At 34.9% G+C, this 16,432-nt stretch overlaps 1 protein-coding gene across 1 annotated transcript in view; it reads left to right on the top strand.

Annotated features, from left to right (window-relative positions):
- TTC29 (tetratricopeptide repeat domain 29) overlaps positions 1 to 16,141 on the top strand; it is a 126,622-nt gene extending 110,481 nt beyond the window's left edge. The window contains exon 11 of the mRNA XM_072405889.1: positions 15,659 to 16,141. Within this exon, the coding sequence (XP_072261990.1) occupies positions 15,659 to 15,801 (143 nt within the window). The 3' untranslated portion in view covers positions 15,802 to 16,141. The remainder of the gene's footprint in view (positions 1 to 15,658) is intronic.
- Positions 16,142 to 16,432: the final 291 nt, after the last annotated feature.

Here is a 16,432-nt window from a genome sequence, read left to right as displayed (position 1 = left end):
CCCAGCTTCATTGATGAAAGTGTATCCTCTCCAACTTTGGAGAGTTTTAATAAATCAGGCCCACAGTGTGAAATAAACAGATTAATTTTTACAGTACAGTAATATTAAAAATTACCTGTAAATACCTGCCACTATCTGCTGTGATTTCACTAGGTTAACAGTGACACTATGGGACAATTGGTCAATTTGTACACCACAATAGGAAACAAAAATCCTGTATATTAATTTGTGATTCTTAGCCAAGTGAAATCACAGAAATTAGTTCCAGGTATATGCAGGTAATTGGCACTGTTCAAAGCACAATTAGATGCTTAATACAACAGAACATTTGATTCAGATTCCCCCATGTTGATCAAGGTACTTAATTTACTAAGGAAACTGTTCTAGTGATTTTTTCAACAAAAATAATTATTTCCAAACTTAAAAAAAAATGTATTCTGAGTTTCTGTTTCCAGTCAGATTTCTTGGACCAGGTATGATCCACCTCAGCTTTTTTTCTGTTCCACTCAGAGCTGTGTAAATCACTGGAATTAATAGACATTCTTTGGCAGGTAAATAGCTCTGTTATATGTATTTTATTGGAGAAATTATTAGTTTGCCTGCAATTTAGCATAATTGTTTTTATATTTGAATGACAGCACAGAGCACAGTACTACATCAGTAATCTCCCAATCTTCTATCTGTAATTAATCGTAATCCTCAATTGCAAGAGCTCCCTACCTAACAGCCACAGGCCTAACCTTTCCTTCTTCCCAGTGCACATTTAGAATGTTATATTGGTGTCCATGATGATTGGCCTCTTCAGAGGCAGGGACGTTTTAACTTTCCTACCTGCAAACATGATCCAGGTTGGTGAAGCTTGAAAATGGCAGCTAACAACTTTAAAAGATGGTGGAAATGGAAGAATGTGCATTCCTGTCAGAAACAGTGATGTTTATGGTACAAAGCCAAACATATTGTATTTGCATATCAAGGTACTAATATAACAGTTTTTTGCTGGTATTGATGAACAGTAGCAATTAAAAATGTAATGCATCTAAAACTGTTTGTTTTTACCAATGAAAAAGGGCCTTTGTATACAAAAGGAAAGCCTTGATAAATAACACCATCAGCCTCCGTTTTATATCTTCTTGCAAATCATGCTCAGTGTTTAACCACTAGGCAACAAACCATTAATTCAGATGACAGCCCTGTTCTAGAGTCCACCCAGGCAACTAATTGCAAGAGTATCTCAGAAGTGATATATACTGCAACATTTCAATACACAATGGCATAAACGGCACTCGGGTATAAACGTGGAATAGAACAAGCACTGTATGGTTTTGTCAGTCTGTCTTTGCTATTGGTCTCCTTTAGAAACACTATGTATTAATCTTTGTGTACTGGGATCTAAAACCTAATAAATCCAGCAATACCAAATATTATATACCTGTGTATGTTGAATAATAATTCCAGTGAAACTACTTAATGTAGAGTAGGTGGCTGACATTTTTCTGTGCTAGTGCCATGCCTACTACCAGGGCCAGGTTGAGTGGTAGGCAAAGGATACGACTGACTTGGGTCCTTCAGAAGGAGTGGGGCACAAAAAATGTTAGAGACGTGTAATTTAATACCTAGGAGAAGGGTATTACCATAGCAATGCCACCATAGCAAAATTATATTTCTGTCATATGGGGCATTTTGGAGCATTTAATTTGATTTTAGGCTTCTTGATTCACTTAAACACAGCTGTTTATGTGCTCGTTTATTAAGAAAAGTTAAGAGATATTTTAAAGTTTTGAGTATCATAGTTTGGCTTTGCTACATCCTGTTTTTAGTTTTTTTTCAACCAAACTTTATTTATTTACGTTTAATTGAATTACTAACTAAATTTACTTTAATTATTAGTATGTATTTGACAGTCTCATATTTGGAGATTATGTTGTGCTGGTGCATACTAATTAAAAATAATTGAAAGTGAACATTTTATCTAAAAATAAAAACTTTATAAACATACATACAAATACTATGAATCTTACAAAACTGGACTGTAATCTTTTTATTCGATAGTTGTCGATACAAGATATAGAAATTGAGAATGAAGTAAGCATAAGTTAGAGGCCCAAAACTGTTAACTTGTACAGGGCTTTGTCTGGGCTTTTTAAGTTTTGGCACAAAGTATTTCTTTTACAAAACCTATATAAACATCTTTTCAATAGTTGTTTTGTACTAGTTTTATTTATAATTAATTTAAAGTTTAAAATGAAGAACTAAACATAAGATTACGGTTTCATATAGTAGAGTGGGTCAAACTCACCTAAAATTAAGACTGGCACTCCTGCCATGTCATATTCTGGAGAAAGCACTATCTAGAATGCCTAACCACAGTCTAATCCTGAAAGGTCTATCAGGATTAGGGTAATATGTGCAGTAAAGTGCCTGGGGCTAGCAGAGAACTGGAAAGTCAACAACCCTTATGTAAAAGTAGGTACCATGTTCAGGAAATCTTAAGTGAGCAAGTATGCTATTACTGTACAACAAGAATCTTTCCATCTGTCATTATGTTATATTTGTGTTAGAGCATTAAAGAAATATTCATTTACTTAGTATGGAGATACAAATAAAACAATTGCAATAAGAAAATAAAAAAAGATTTAAAAAAAATTACAAATCTGCAAATTATAATTTAAATCACACTCCAACATTCCACAAACTCTTCTCATTGAACTTTGTAAGGTTTTAGCTTGAATTATCTTTACTTATCATATTTCTTATGTCTACAAAAAAACTGTAGTGGTAAATTTATATTTTAAAAAAAGGAAAGTATAAAACAACTGACAAGTAAAACGTAATTTGATTTTAAGTAAAGTAAAAATGTATTTGTATACCATGTTGTTTTCCACAATTCTCTTGATTCTCACAACCTTGCTGCTGCTTTAAACAATACTTTATTTTTGTTGTTTATGACAGTTTTTGTCTCTCGATTAGGATAGAAATGTAATATAAAATTAAAGTGGACTGGCTGCCCGTAGTTCCAGGTTTTGTCTTTTAATGACTCACACAATGGTCACTCTACGGTGCTGCCAGTTTCTTTTTAGTGTTTGTTTTATAAATCATTCTCATATGATTAGTACAATTGTAATGTATTCTAGTACATAAAAGGTACCTTGATTCTTTGCAGCATAGAACTGTACCACCTTAATAGTTAAACCTGAATTCAAAAAATCAGATGTTGTGTTTTATGCAATGCCAATACAGATTTAAAACACAATATCCCGCTGTTATGAAGAATCGTTTATTCTTTGATGTTTAATACATAGCCTATTTCAGGGGTCTTTATTCTTCAAGATACTTTAAATGTTGGAAATACCAAAATCAAATGTTTGAAAGCTAACTCCAGAAACATATGTATAACTGTGCCTTTTCCAATTAGAAAAAGGAAGACGTTCAGACATTATTATTATTGTTATTGGCTGTGATGATATTCCAGCGTGTAGCCCATGAATCCAAAATATTTAAAGGGTATGTACAGCATAGCTTTGTATATCTGCTAATTAGGCACCGTCCTACATATTTTACATTTACTGGAGTGTAGCTGCTGTTTATATATGCGGCAGCACAGCACTGACAGCTGGGAGGGGATGCTGTATCAGGAATTGGCACCTGCTTCTAGATTTAAACCATTTTCACTGTTCATCCAAATAGTATGAAGTACATATTATGCATGTTTCGGTTACATTGGTGCCACTATTTTCATTCTCTCCTCGGCAAGTGAATATTGCTGGATTTTGCTTAGGAAAGGTTTTCCATACTTTATGTATACTCTCCCATACAACTTTCTTGAAATATTCTATAAAAAAAAATAATATTTTAGACCTTTTATAGCTTTAAAGTTGTTTTTTTCTAATATATCGCAAACATAAAAGGATAACACCAATCAGAATGAATTTTACCTGTTAAATTAGAATGCCTTGTGCTATGTTAACCTGTTGCAATTCAGAGGTTCAATTTTCTGCTAAATGAGAAAATCTTAAAGACTTTACCCTATTACATGCCACCATTGCATCATTAGTATGAGTGTGTGGAAGGAGAGCCTTGCCCATCACTGCTACCTCCAGCAATTTTCTTGCTTCCACTTAGGGACACCATGCAAATGTTTCACAGCATGGTCCTGGAGCAGTCAGAATTAACACTTTTGTTTTTTGGACTAATGTCTAATGTGATACAAGTATGGAAATCTTTAACTGTGTTCATTCCAGAATTAGCAATCCAGCTACGTTTTCAATGCATTTTTATTGCATATATTCTGCCTTTGGTCCCAGCAGATTGTAGTTATGAAATTCAAGTCAAAATACAATATGCAAATCCAATAATTTTTAAGGAGTAGTGTAAATAATGCCAATATAGTTGTTTTTTTTTGCTTTCTAAAGCCTTCATTTTGCTGCAGCATATCTAGACAGATCTGTATTGATTTTTTTCTCCCCCCTGTTTTTGACAATTATATTTATTTGTGGGATTTGCATGAAAATGGCAAATAATAGGATGTTCAAGCACTCTTACCACACCAAATTGGAGAAAGTAAAATAGATTTTCAAATGCAAAAATCAATACAGTTAGTCAGTGCCTTGATAAAATGCATTAGCTAAGGGACAGCACCTCACAAAGCACTGGTCATATCAATCCATTTTGCTTTAAAATGATCTCCACTACTCCAAAGAACTGTGCTAGGTACCATTTTTTTTGTGGTAATCATCTGTCACCATGGTACTGGAGTTATGAAAAAATATGTAAAGGACCCCATTGCTCAAATACACCACCCAAAATACTCATGTATACCTAGCTGCTCTTTTGTAACCCCAATTACACTGATTTAATAAATATCAGTAACAGTAAAATAATGTATGGACTGCTAGTCAAAATGCACTTTTTATGTTAAATTTTTATTTATGTTTAATAATAGCATATCACAAACATACTGGTTTTCTTTACCAGCCTTTCTTGACCTAGGAACTTCCGAGGAACTCTGGTTGAGAACTACTGGTCTATACCATTAGTTATTTCACACCTGCCCAAGCTCATATTCTGAGGTTCTGTACACTAGGTCAGAGTTTGGGTTGAGGGATGGTTAAGTGTTTAGGTCAGATTAACAGTTTAGGAAAGTTAAAGATATGGGAGATTTAGATTCACAGTTAAATGAACACACTAAAAGCCTTAGAATAGTACATTACAAAATAACCACCTATACCTTTGGATTATTAATGAAAAATGGAACACTGTTTAGTTAACCAAAAAATTCATGGGGAAAACATATACATATAAACTCTACACAGACAGCACCTTCTGTGCAGACCAAATAGGGTCCCTTCCTGCTGACACATGGCACAAACCATCTTTACCTGACTAATAATAATCATTACAAGCACCAACCTTGTAACAATATCAGCTTAAAACAAAATCTAATATATATATATAATATATATATATATATATATATATATATATTAATGGAGAAAATTTCAAATAAACTTGAAGAGCAGAAAATTAGGTTCTGATTCACTTAGACATTAGTAGAAGATACATTTTCATCAGTGAAACTGGTTGATCCAGCAAACCTGGAATGGATTTCTCAAAAGTCAATTGCTATTTGTTAGCAAGTGTTTTCAATCCTGGATCAGATCCATTCCAAGTTTGCTGGATCACCCATCTTCACTGATGAGAGTGTATCCTTGAACCTTGGAGCTCTTTAATAAATCAGGCCCACTGAGATGGGACAAGGTCTTTTAGTACCTAAGGTGAATAGGCAATAGCGCACCCTCCTCTTAGTTATTTAGTTACAGGTCCCTAACATTTTAGTACCCCGTTCCTTCTGATGGACCCAAGTCGGTTGTGTCTTTTGCCTACCACTCAACCTGGCTCTGGTAGTAGACATGGCACTAGCAGAGAAAAAATGTCAGCCACCTACTCTACATTAAGTAGTTTCACTGGAATTATTATTCAGCATGAAAACAGTTATATAATATTTGTTATTGCCGGATTTAGTAGGTGGCACTGCTGTCATTGGGTGACTGCCACTCTGATCACCCTATGTGTCCAGGAAACCCAAAGAAGATGACCCTACAGAGTCACATGACTAACATAAACCTCCAGAAAAAAACAGCACACTTACACTGGGGAATCTCCACATGCCTGGAACTGGCATTACCTGCCTTACTACAAAGCAGAGAAATGACCCCTTCCTACATTGCTTTGCATCATCATTTTATTGCCCAGTGCCAATGTAGTTCATGCACTGGAAACAGCTCAAGCTGGGATATTTAGCAGGAAAATAAAACATGAACCATGTATTTTATTATATGCTTGAAGTTATACTGCACAGTAAGAAGTGATTTATTGATCTATGACAAGCCACCAAACTCAAGTATATTGGTTTTTGTTTTTCATGGAGTGTGGAAGGATTAGACCTCTTGTGTTCCTACTAGCTAGATTCAGTTTATATATATCCTGGTGACCACTGATACTAACAAAAAAGCAATTAAAAAATTCAAATTTTACAGTTCGAACTTAATAGTTTAGGTTAAAGCTTCCAATGTTCAAGTGAAAACTGTCTTAGATTGAAGGGCCCCTCACTTTTTAGATGTTTGTCCCCCTATTAGCAATAAAACATAACTATAGTCCACTGCTAATTGTCAGGAGTTCTGCTATATTGTGCACAGCATATTTGTAAATTCCATCAACAACACTGACATATTTGCCTGGTCCTCCAGGAATAATGTCTTCAGCCTTATTCATTGACCAGGCTGGGCTGTTGCATCTAAGGGATGCTGAGATTATACACTGATCTGTGTGCGCAGAAAAAAAATGTTTTATTTTAACCTCAGGTTTTAAATTAAAAAGAAATGTAACGTAGTATTAACATTTTATTTATTTACTAATGCTTTATGTGAGTTTTTCATTGTTTATATCAAATGTTAAAAAATATAATACAGTATGCATTCATGATACCGTGCTACCATGATGAAAATTCTAATAAGACATCTTAGTATACTATAATGATATATTATGCAGATGTTGGGGTGTCATTCCTTTGCTTCCTAGGAAGGTATGAGTTTTCGAATTATAACTAGAAATGAAGACATAACATTGTACCTATTACAGCATAATAATGAACAGCTGCAGCCAACTTGCAGTTAGCAGATTCTAGAGCCTCACCTGCTGGCTGAGCAGGGTGAATGAATGTTCAATATATTTTATTTATTTAAGGATAATATAATACATGTTTAATTCTGTCCTAAACATAATAAATTATAAACACTGTGCATTCACATAGAAGCCTGTTTCCAACCTTAGAAAAATAATAATTTAAATTAGAGGTTTTGTGGACTATGAATGGCCTGTGAATCAATTACTTTTCAAGGAGCACAACATAGACTCTGAAGCATAATCTGCTGCTTGTTCACATTGCAAGGTGCCAAGTCCTTGCTGTCAGAAGAATCAAGAGGAGCTGTGATTTCAGTGCCTCTGTTGTGAACTTTAAAGATGTAGTTATCCACACTGCTAGCAGATACAGAAGTAAATGGGGGTTTTGTTTTAAAACTTGTTTATTGCTTGTTTAAAACTTGTTTATTCAGAGTATGAAAATAATTTAATGTATATAGTCAGGGCACAAGTGCACCTGAAAGTAGAACTAGTGCACCTGCACCTAAAGCAGAACTAAACCCTTATTTTTAAAAATTGCAATGTCCTTTCTGCAATAAAATAACCTTACCTGCCTGATTGCAGTTCTTTAAATACACTCGCTTGTCCCTTACTCCCAATCCTACGCACATGTGCGGGAGTTCATTCAGTCTAGGCAGCCCAAGGTATTGCATATTTTTTGTAATACAACTAGGTCTTTCCCAGACCTCAGCTTTGACTGGACAGTGAAGGAGAAGCAGTTGACTGATATGCATATCTTTTGCCACTCTGTTGTCTCCTATCAATATGTTCCTTTTTAGTATATACGCATTGCAGCACAGTAAACTCCACTTACAAAAAAATGTTTTTAAGGGCAGACTTTTTCTTTTCACTTGCAGAGGATACTAATAAATCCACCCTGCTAGAGCTCCTTCCGCCTGCCTTTCAGGACTTTTTTTTTTGTGTACATTAGAGGACACATGCATAGATAAGTGTAAAGGGTCACCATGGTTGAAGTAATCCTCACTCATCCAATGCAGGTGGCCAAAGAACTTTAAACCCAAAAGAAGACTGGGTGAAGATAACAATGCAGCTATCACAGTGCTGGCAGAGGCGGGGGAGTAGCTTTGGTAGGTAAATGGAATATATTGTGCTAATATGCATAGCACATGGCAAAACCCTCACATTGGGGCAATTTTAAAGCAAAAAGCATGTACTCCTATTCACCCTTTGCCATACATCACAAAGTTACTCCATACTGCATAGGAATTCTTTCATTGGAGGATAGGCTGGTTACATGATACATAGTCACATGATAGATTTGGTAGATCAAGCTTTGTTTCCTTCATTTAGTTTATTTGCATTCAGTTTTCTTCACAATAATAAGTCCACCATGAGCTCTATAAACTCTATAAATGTATGGTGCTTTTATTCCTTCTTTTTTTAAATAAAGTATGGCTGTATCATGTGACTATGATACATAGTCACATGATAGATTTGGTAGATCAAGCTTTGTTTCCTTCATTTAGTTTATTTGCATTCAGTTTTCTTCACAATAATAAGTCCATCATGAGCTCTATAAACTCTATAAATGTATGGTGCTTTTATTCCTTCTTTTTTTAAATAAAGTATGGCTGTATTTAAGCCATACCTATGCTTATTAAATGTTCCTTTTCAAATACTTTAAATTGACACCCTATTCAATGTTCAGCCCTGCGTAATATGTTGGCACTATATAAATCTTGTTTATTAATAATATTCTTATTATTAATAATAATAATAATAATAATAATAATAAGTATTTAGCATTATGTACCTCCGTTTCAGCAGGAAAAGGAGTTAAAGAGCCCAGCTGGATAAGGCTATCAGTAAATAGTGCACTATAGATTTTCGGCATTTTATTCGGGATCCCGGGCTAGAGTGTCTTGAGATTTTTTGACACTTCCCGCTTGTATAAAAGGGGCACTACATATAACACAAATGTAAAGAGAGAATTTACACTGACAACCAATGTAAAGGGGCTAACAAAATGAAGAGGTAGGGTTACTCTGACCACCCAGGTAAAAGGACTCTGTTATGACTACCAATATAATGCAGTTTTTTTTTTACAATGACCACTAATTGTGCAGGGTTATTTACATCAACTACCAAAGTAAACTGGCTTTTATTAGGGGGTCTTGTTTTTTACACTGAGCAGCTATATATATTGACTCTGATTTATTAAAGCTCTCCAAGACTGGAGAACCTGGGTAATCCAGCAAACCTAGAATGGATTTTTTAAAAAATAATTTGCTATTACTTAACAAATGTTTTAAATACTTAACCAGATCCATTCCAGATTTGCTATCATCTCCAGTCTTGGAAAGCGTTTAGGTTTTTGTTGGGGTTCTTTAAACTGGCATCTGTCAAAAGGGTATTAGAAAAGGGTCCTTAGTCTACCAGCGGCCACCAGGTTTAGTAGGCAGCGCTAGGTCCACTGGTCTTTAGGGGTACCTATTAATTGGCATACTTTATGTCAGTGGCTTAATAACTAAAAATCAGGAAACCATGGATTTCAAATTCTTCTTTATCTTTCTAATGTATTTTATTTGCTTTCTTCTAGTGCTCTGGCTATGAAAAGCCCAGAAACTATATTTAATTTTACCAAAATTTACCAGGACTCAAGTCGCAACAGTTTATTGCAACAATATTAATAGACTTAGTTTTTTTGCAATACTATTGTAAAGCCACTATGTAAGGTTTGATACCTGCTTGTTCTGCTACAAAAGGGATAACCTATATATGGCATTGGCTAGGGTATATTATAGTGACAAATTCGCAACACAGTTGTAAACAGCATCGATTTTTCAACAGGTTCCAGCATACCACATAATAGACAACATAATGTAGCAGCTCATCAGCTCCAAGACAAGCTCAGTTCTTGTTCTCAGAAGAACTACTCTGTCTCTGAGAAATATGTGGAAGAAAAGGAATGTTCTGTCTTTGAATATAAGATCACAAACAGCTGTCAAGTAGACTGAATTCAAAAGTTGGATTTCTGAGCTTAGATAATACATACTCAGGTCATGGTACAGCAATTTTTCCCACTGAGAAACTGTATACTTCCGATGGTGGCTGCTGTTAGGTTTTAGCTTGAATTAAAAAAAAACTTTAATTTTAAAAAACAATTAGTTACAACTACAGAATTAAGGGGCAGGTATGTAGCATTTACAGCCTTTATTGTTGCACAATTGCCCCAGGCTAAAAGTGCCCCTTAGGGTCGTAGAATATTGTTTTCATACCTCTTATGTGCCTCCTGTGAGCAGCTACCTTATCTACCTTATTAAAAATGTGCCTACTATTTAGGTAATTTGGACTTCTTGGTGAATGTATAGTGGTCTTCAAAAGGAAAAATAAAACAAATCTTAGGTGTTATAGATTTTAGTTAAAATAATTTATGAGATTCTCAGTGGAATACTTCATTTAGCCCCAATTCCTAAAAGTGGTGCCAAAAAAGAAAAAGTTATACCATTCATCATCATTAGAATTGTGTGGCTGGTTTGCCATAAGCAGCTCCATCTTTATTGCTGGACGGATTGACACCAATTCTTTAATCTATGTAGCCAATGACCACAAACTATCCAGAGTTTACACTGGAAATTTATTTGTTTAATAAAGATATTGTAGGATTAGGGTATAAGAAAGGGTGTGTAACCTTCTCTTGGGATTTATTATTTAGGTATTAAATAAACGGCTTCCCTTTTTACTCTGTGAAAAATAGCTCCACATCTCCATGGTTCAATATCAACCTAATGCTAGTTTTGTGGAATTTCTTTTGTTGGGCTGTATGTATTGAATGTATGAAAACCTCTTCTCTTTTGTTAAAGAGGCTTATCAATTCCTTAAACTAGTAACTGTCAGTTGAAACATCATCTCCGTTCTTTGGAAACGTTCAAATATCTCTATGTAGTTGGTTATCAGGAGGAGAAGAGGACATTGCCACTAGATACTAGAACTTTTCTATTGATGATACTTTGTGTTTTCCTGCTAAAAATGAAATAAAAACATGTTAAAATATATAGTCTGAATTTAAATTATCTGTACTCAATCAAATTTCGTAACAATTTAGTATTGTAGGAATTATCTTTTCAGATGCTAAGTTAAGGTAAAAACCTGTGTTCAACTTCTAATCGTGCTTCACTTGCATACCTAATAGAAAAGTAGCCTAAAGGGTTTGGTGAAATGATAAACGGACATAATCAGCTTTTCTAATGACTACTCAAAAGTAATAACCTTAGCTTTATTCAGCAACATATAATTTTAGTAAAGCAAAGTCTTATGAATGAATTCTCTACAGACTACAGTAATGCCTTGCAATCCTAATTCTCACTGCGAGTACAACCTAGTAGGAGCATGGTCCAAAATAAAAATTTACACATGCCTATGTAGTGTTCCAATGCTTTTACTTCTAATTTCTTAGCAGTCAGCATGTTTATATTATATAACCAAAGTGTGTTAACCTCCTATTGGATATAGGGCATGCTTAGCAAAGCTGAACTCCAGAAAAAGGACAAAACCATCCTTGCTGCTGCCATTTGCTTCACCTTAAGAGAAAATTATTTTTCATCTATGGTACTATTATAAAGCACCTTTACTTACCTTATACCTTTAACTCTGCAGGTTGGGATTGGGCTCTCAGCATTCCCACAATACAGGGGGAAGCCTGTAGGAAGGAAGTGTTAAAGTGCAAAATAAAGTACCATGATCAGGCAGGTCATTGCAGAAAAGAACAGGTGACCATCTTACCTGCCTGATCGCTGCAGGTTTCTGCCATCAAAGCTGAGCTGCATATATGCAGCATCAGCTTTGGTTTCCAAGGAAACTAGAGCATTCCAGTTGCCCTTTTTGTGCCGGGATGCCCGTGTGGGAATTACGTCATACCAGAACTGCCAATCAAGATGGCCAAGAATGTCTAGAAGAGAAGGAAAGTGACTGCACCCTGCGATGGAACCCGTACAGGTAAGTCAAACGGATTTAGGTCTGCTTTAAGGTAAGTAAAAATGCTTTTTTGTAGCCTAAATGAGATTATAAATTGGTTGACGTTCTTCTAATTGGGTTCTCTTTACTTTCAAAAAATGAAGTAAGTATAGTCAGCTGTGATTTTTATGTTTTAGAAGATTTTTATTTTTTTATTTATATTAAAGATTTTAATTTATGTTTTGGTAATGACTTAGATGTTTGGATTTCCCATTCCTTTATCTGAAGACAATAGTAATCAACACGAATAAAAAGTGAACCTTCCTCGTGAATCTTTCAGCTATCAGATTTGCAGTTTTCATCCCTCGCCACTGTATCTAAAACTAAAAAAAAGTTTTGGTTTAAAGAGTAAGTAAACTCAAACCTCACCTAAAACAATAAAAATACTCTTACCTTCAATCTCGCAGAGCAGTCGATCATTCCAGAGGTCTCTTCCATCGGGTCCTGTGTTGTCCCAGTGTCTGACTGCGTGCCAGGGAACCGCCATGTTCACCTTTTCTTCCGGGTTCTTCTTCCTAAGTCACCTGACACAGATTGGGTGACATAGCTGAGAAAAAACCTGCTGATCTCACTGTCTACCCTTTTATGCAAAGTGAAAATTGTGAGTTTAGGTAGGCTTTAACCACCTGAGCGGTAACCCCGTGTGTGACTCGGGTTAGAAATAAAAGATGCTGAAAGCGGTAATTCCGAATCACACTCAGGGTAGGTAAAACAATAGAAAACAATAGTAAATATAGCCTTACCTTATCCCCCGACGTCCTTCTTCGCAATCCTCATCTTCTCGCTTCCTCCGGCCGGCGTCCTCTGCATCTGATGAGTCTCCAATGACATCGGTGCATGCGAACATTTCGTTCGGGGCGTAGCAGTAATTTCAAATCTATTTGTATTGCATTCAATAGAAAATACAGTAACTGTATTGAATGCATGGCAGTGGATTTATATGTGTAAAAGCAGTACATTGTGTTTCATGAAAATTTATTTTACAGTATAATATAATAGTATGAGTATAATATATATTTTTTTAATGTATTTAATTTATTATTTTGACATGATTTTGTGTTTCAAACGGACAGAAATGAACCGCCCAGGATGCTAAGTACACATTTAAACTACATACTTAGCATGCAGAAAGCCTTTCCTATACTGGTGACAACATTTTTCCTACCGTACTTTAATACATTGTATATTATATGTAACTAATGTCTATTTTCAAAAATATTGTATTGACTTAGGCTACATCCTGTTTTTTTAGGTTGTTTTTTAACCTATCATGCCCAATTTTGAACCATTTGTTAAAATTGAAACCTTAGATTTATTTTATCATATTGTCATTGTTTTACATCTTCTACAATTCACCCATGACTTTCTTACAGTATAATGCAATAAACTGTGTCATGTATGCAAGGTTGGTCTTTATAAATTATTTACATTTACATTGGTTGTTGTTATTTGCTATACAACCCAAAACTGTATTTGCTTTGGCAAATGTTGCTTACTTATGCAGTTTATTTTTTGTCATGATTCCCAGGTCAGAAAGGAATCAAGTGCTCTCTTTATCTTTTCTCTCGGGCTGTTTTTTTTAGTATTCTCAAATAGTAGTTTATTTACTAAAGGAGTACATTTTGAAACAGTTTGGGAAAGATGTATGTAAATCATCCAATCACATAGAAACAAGGTCCCTATTTTGTTGTCTATGGAATTTATTTATTGAGAAAATAATAACAATATCCTATTGGTGTTGCAGTTTACAATAGTAATAGTAAAATAAACAAAAACAGTTCATAGCACAGTATGACACAAATTCTAAAAAGGAGGAAAAGTAAAAGCTGATTAATTAGGTAGTGATTAGCCCAAGGTGTAAAATTCCAGATACATTGTGGGAGGTGAGTGAATCATTTCTTTGGCAATGTTCTGTTGAGAAAAAAAATCATCTTGCGTGAACTATGTACCTTTCAAAGATACTAACAAATAACTAAAATTTTGTTGCAGATTTTTGTTTGTTCCACCCTTTACAAAATTAATTCTGATTCTGAGTGTCTGACTCTTTCTAATCACTTCACTTTCCATGCTGTAAATAGGAAATCTGCAGTGTCTGCATCAACATAAAAGCAAGTAACATGTTGCCATATTGGATTTAGTTTTTGATATTTTTTTAAAGATTACAGTGGCTGCAGATTAAAATGGAATAGTGATTTTAATAACAGTAAGATACAAAATTATTTTAGTAGTATTTTATATGCTATATGTGTTTTATTCTCTATTATTTTCTTTACAAAATGGAGTAATCTTTGTTCATACATATTGACAAACAAGGGTAGTGGGATCAGCAATGGGGAACAGAAGTTCATTTCAGCAGATGCTCATAAAGGGCTAATGGTGTTAAACTTAAAGGTTTCTACATTCAACTGTTTAATGAGACTTTGTCAGTAACCAATAAGTTCAGTGCCATTGGAAATGCATGGAGACATTTCAACCAAACTTGCTATGTTCGACCATCACTCGAAAACGCATAGAGACAGTTCAACCAAATTTGCTAGACATATGACACCGCTGATCTTTGTACAGCGTTTTGGTATATGTCAGAGGTATATAAATGTAAAATAATAGTGTGTGACTGTGGGGGGGACATTAGAGCGTCAGCTCCTCTGTACAGAGACTGGTGGGTCCTGCTCAGTGTTTCATTGTACAGCACTATAGTATATGTCAGAGGTATATAAATCTTTATACATAAAATTGGATGTATGTATGTATGTGTGTATGTTCCACCATCACTCAACATTGCATGGAGACATTTCAACCAAACTTGCTGTACATATAACTGAGGCTCATGTGAGTGCACTAGTCATCTTTGTACGGCGCTGTGCTATATGTCAGAGCTATATTTGGATGTATGTATGTATGTGTGTATGTCATCACTAGGAAACACATTGAGACATTTCAACCAAATGTGCTATGTTCCACCATCACTCAGAAATGCATCGAGACCAATTCAACCAAACTTGCTGGACATATGACTCATGTGAGCGCACCAGTCATCTTTGTGCAGCGTTGTGGTATATGTCAGAGGTATATTCGTATGTATTCCTCAGTGACAGTGTGCCTTTTGCTTATATTTTTACATACTTTTTTTGGGACTATTTTACAAATTTCTGGCCTGTAATAATGCCTTCGAGAAAACGTAAGGCAAGTGGCCAAGTGCAATCAAAGGCAAAAAATGAAACAACACCATAGCCAAGAAAATCACTATAGCTTTATTTGATTCCTTTTCCCGTATAATATAAGATTGCAATAAATAAATACCCGGGCAACGCCGCGTATTCAGCTAGTAATATATAATACCTGAAAAAGAGAAATCTTGGGATCAGGAATTACATGTTGGGTGAGAGTGTGGGAAAAAATCAGAGGCTTGAAAATGTAAAAAATGATGTGACCACACCAGAACAATTATTTGTATAATAATACATCTGTATTTCTTGATGTTTCCATACAGGCAGCCTCAGTGGACTGGAAGTTGATATGGTAGGAAGATTTGAAGATGGATTTAGCACAGTAACCAGTTTGAAAAGCCCTGAAGTTAACGAGCAAGTGGTTTCTGAAGACAAGTCTGCAGAGGAAACAACCGAAGCCTCATAATCTTCACATTGCAATTCTTCTAAACCTACTATTGTTTGATGATGTTTATTTCCGTGCCAAATATCTATATGTGGAAGCACATTTTATGGTCCTTCGAGTGTGCTTTATGAAGCCTGAGCAGATAATATTACTATCTAAAGAAAGTTGTATTATTTCATTAGGTATTTATTTTTAGATTTATGAATGGAAAGTAAGTATTGTAAATCAAATAAATAAATAAAAATAAATGGGCTGTCCTAATCCAATGCACATTATTTCATGCAACATGTATGACTTTAAAAACAGCAAAGTGTGCATGAGCCATGACAAAAGCATAGTTTTTTTGGTTTTAATGAGCAGTTTATGGGTTGTTTTCCCAAGTCTGTAATTTGTCTTTACAAAAATAACACTACCTTATACCCACAGTAATGCTAAACTGAAATTCGACCTATATGAAATTATCAATATAAGCATACCCAAAAGTTTCAATTATAGGAGGAGGTTAGTATGTTAGGATTTGGGCGTCTTCTTACAAGTCTTGCTTTAGCAACAGGGAAATTAGAAGCCCTTAAAATTGACTCATCAGGTGTGCTGAGACAAAAACTCAAATACAGAAGATATAATTATATACAAATAATTAATCATTAGATAC

This window comes from Pyxicephalus adspersus, chromosome 3 (genome assembly GCF_032062135.1).
Source record: "Pyxicephalus adspersus chromosome 3, UCB_Pads_2.0, whole genome shotgun sequence".
Lineage (NCBI taxonomy): Eukaryota > Metazoa > Chordata > Amphibia > Anura > Pyxicephalidae > Pyxicephalus > Pyxicephalus adspersus.
This window is presented reverse-complemented; position numbering and strand designations above follow the sequence as displayed.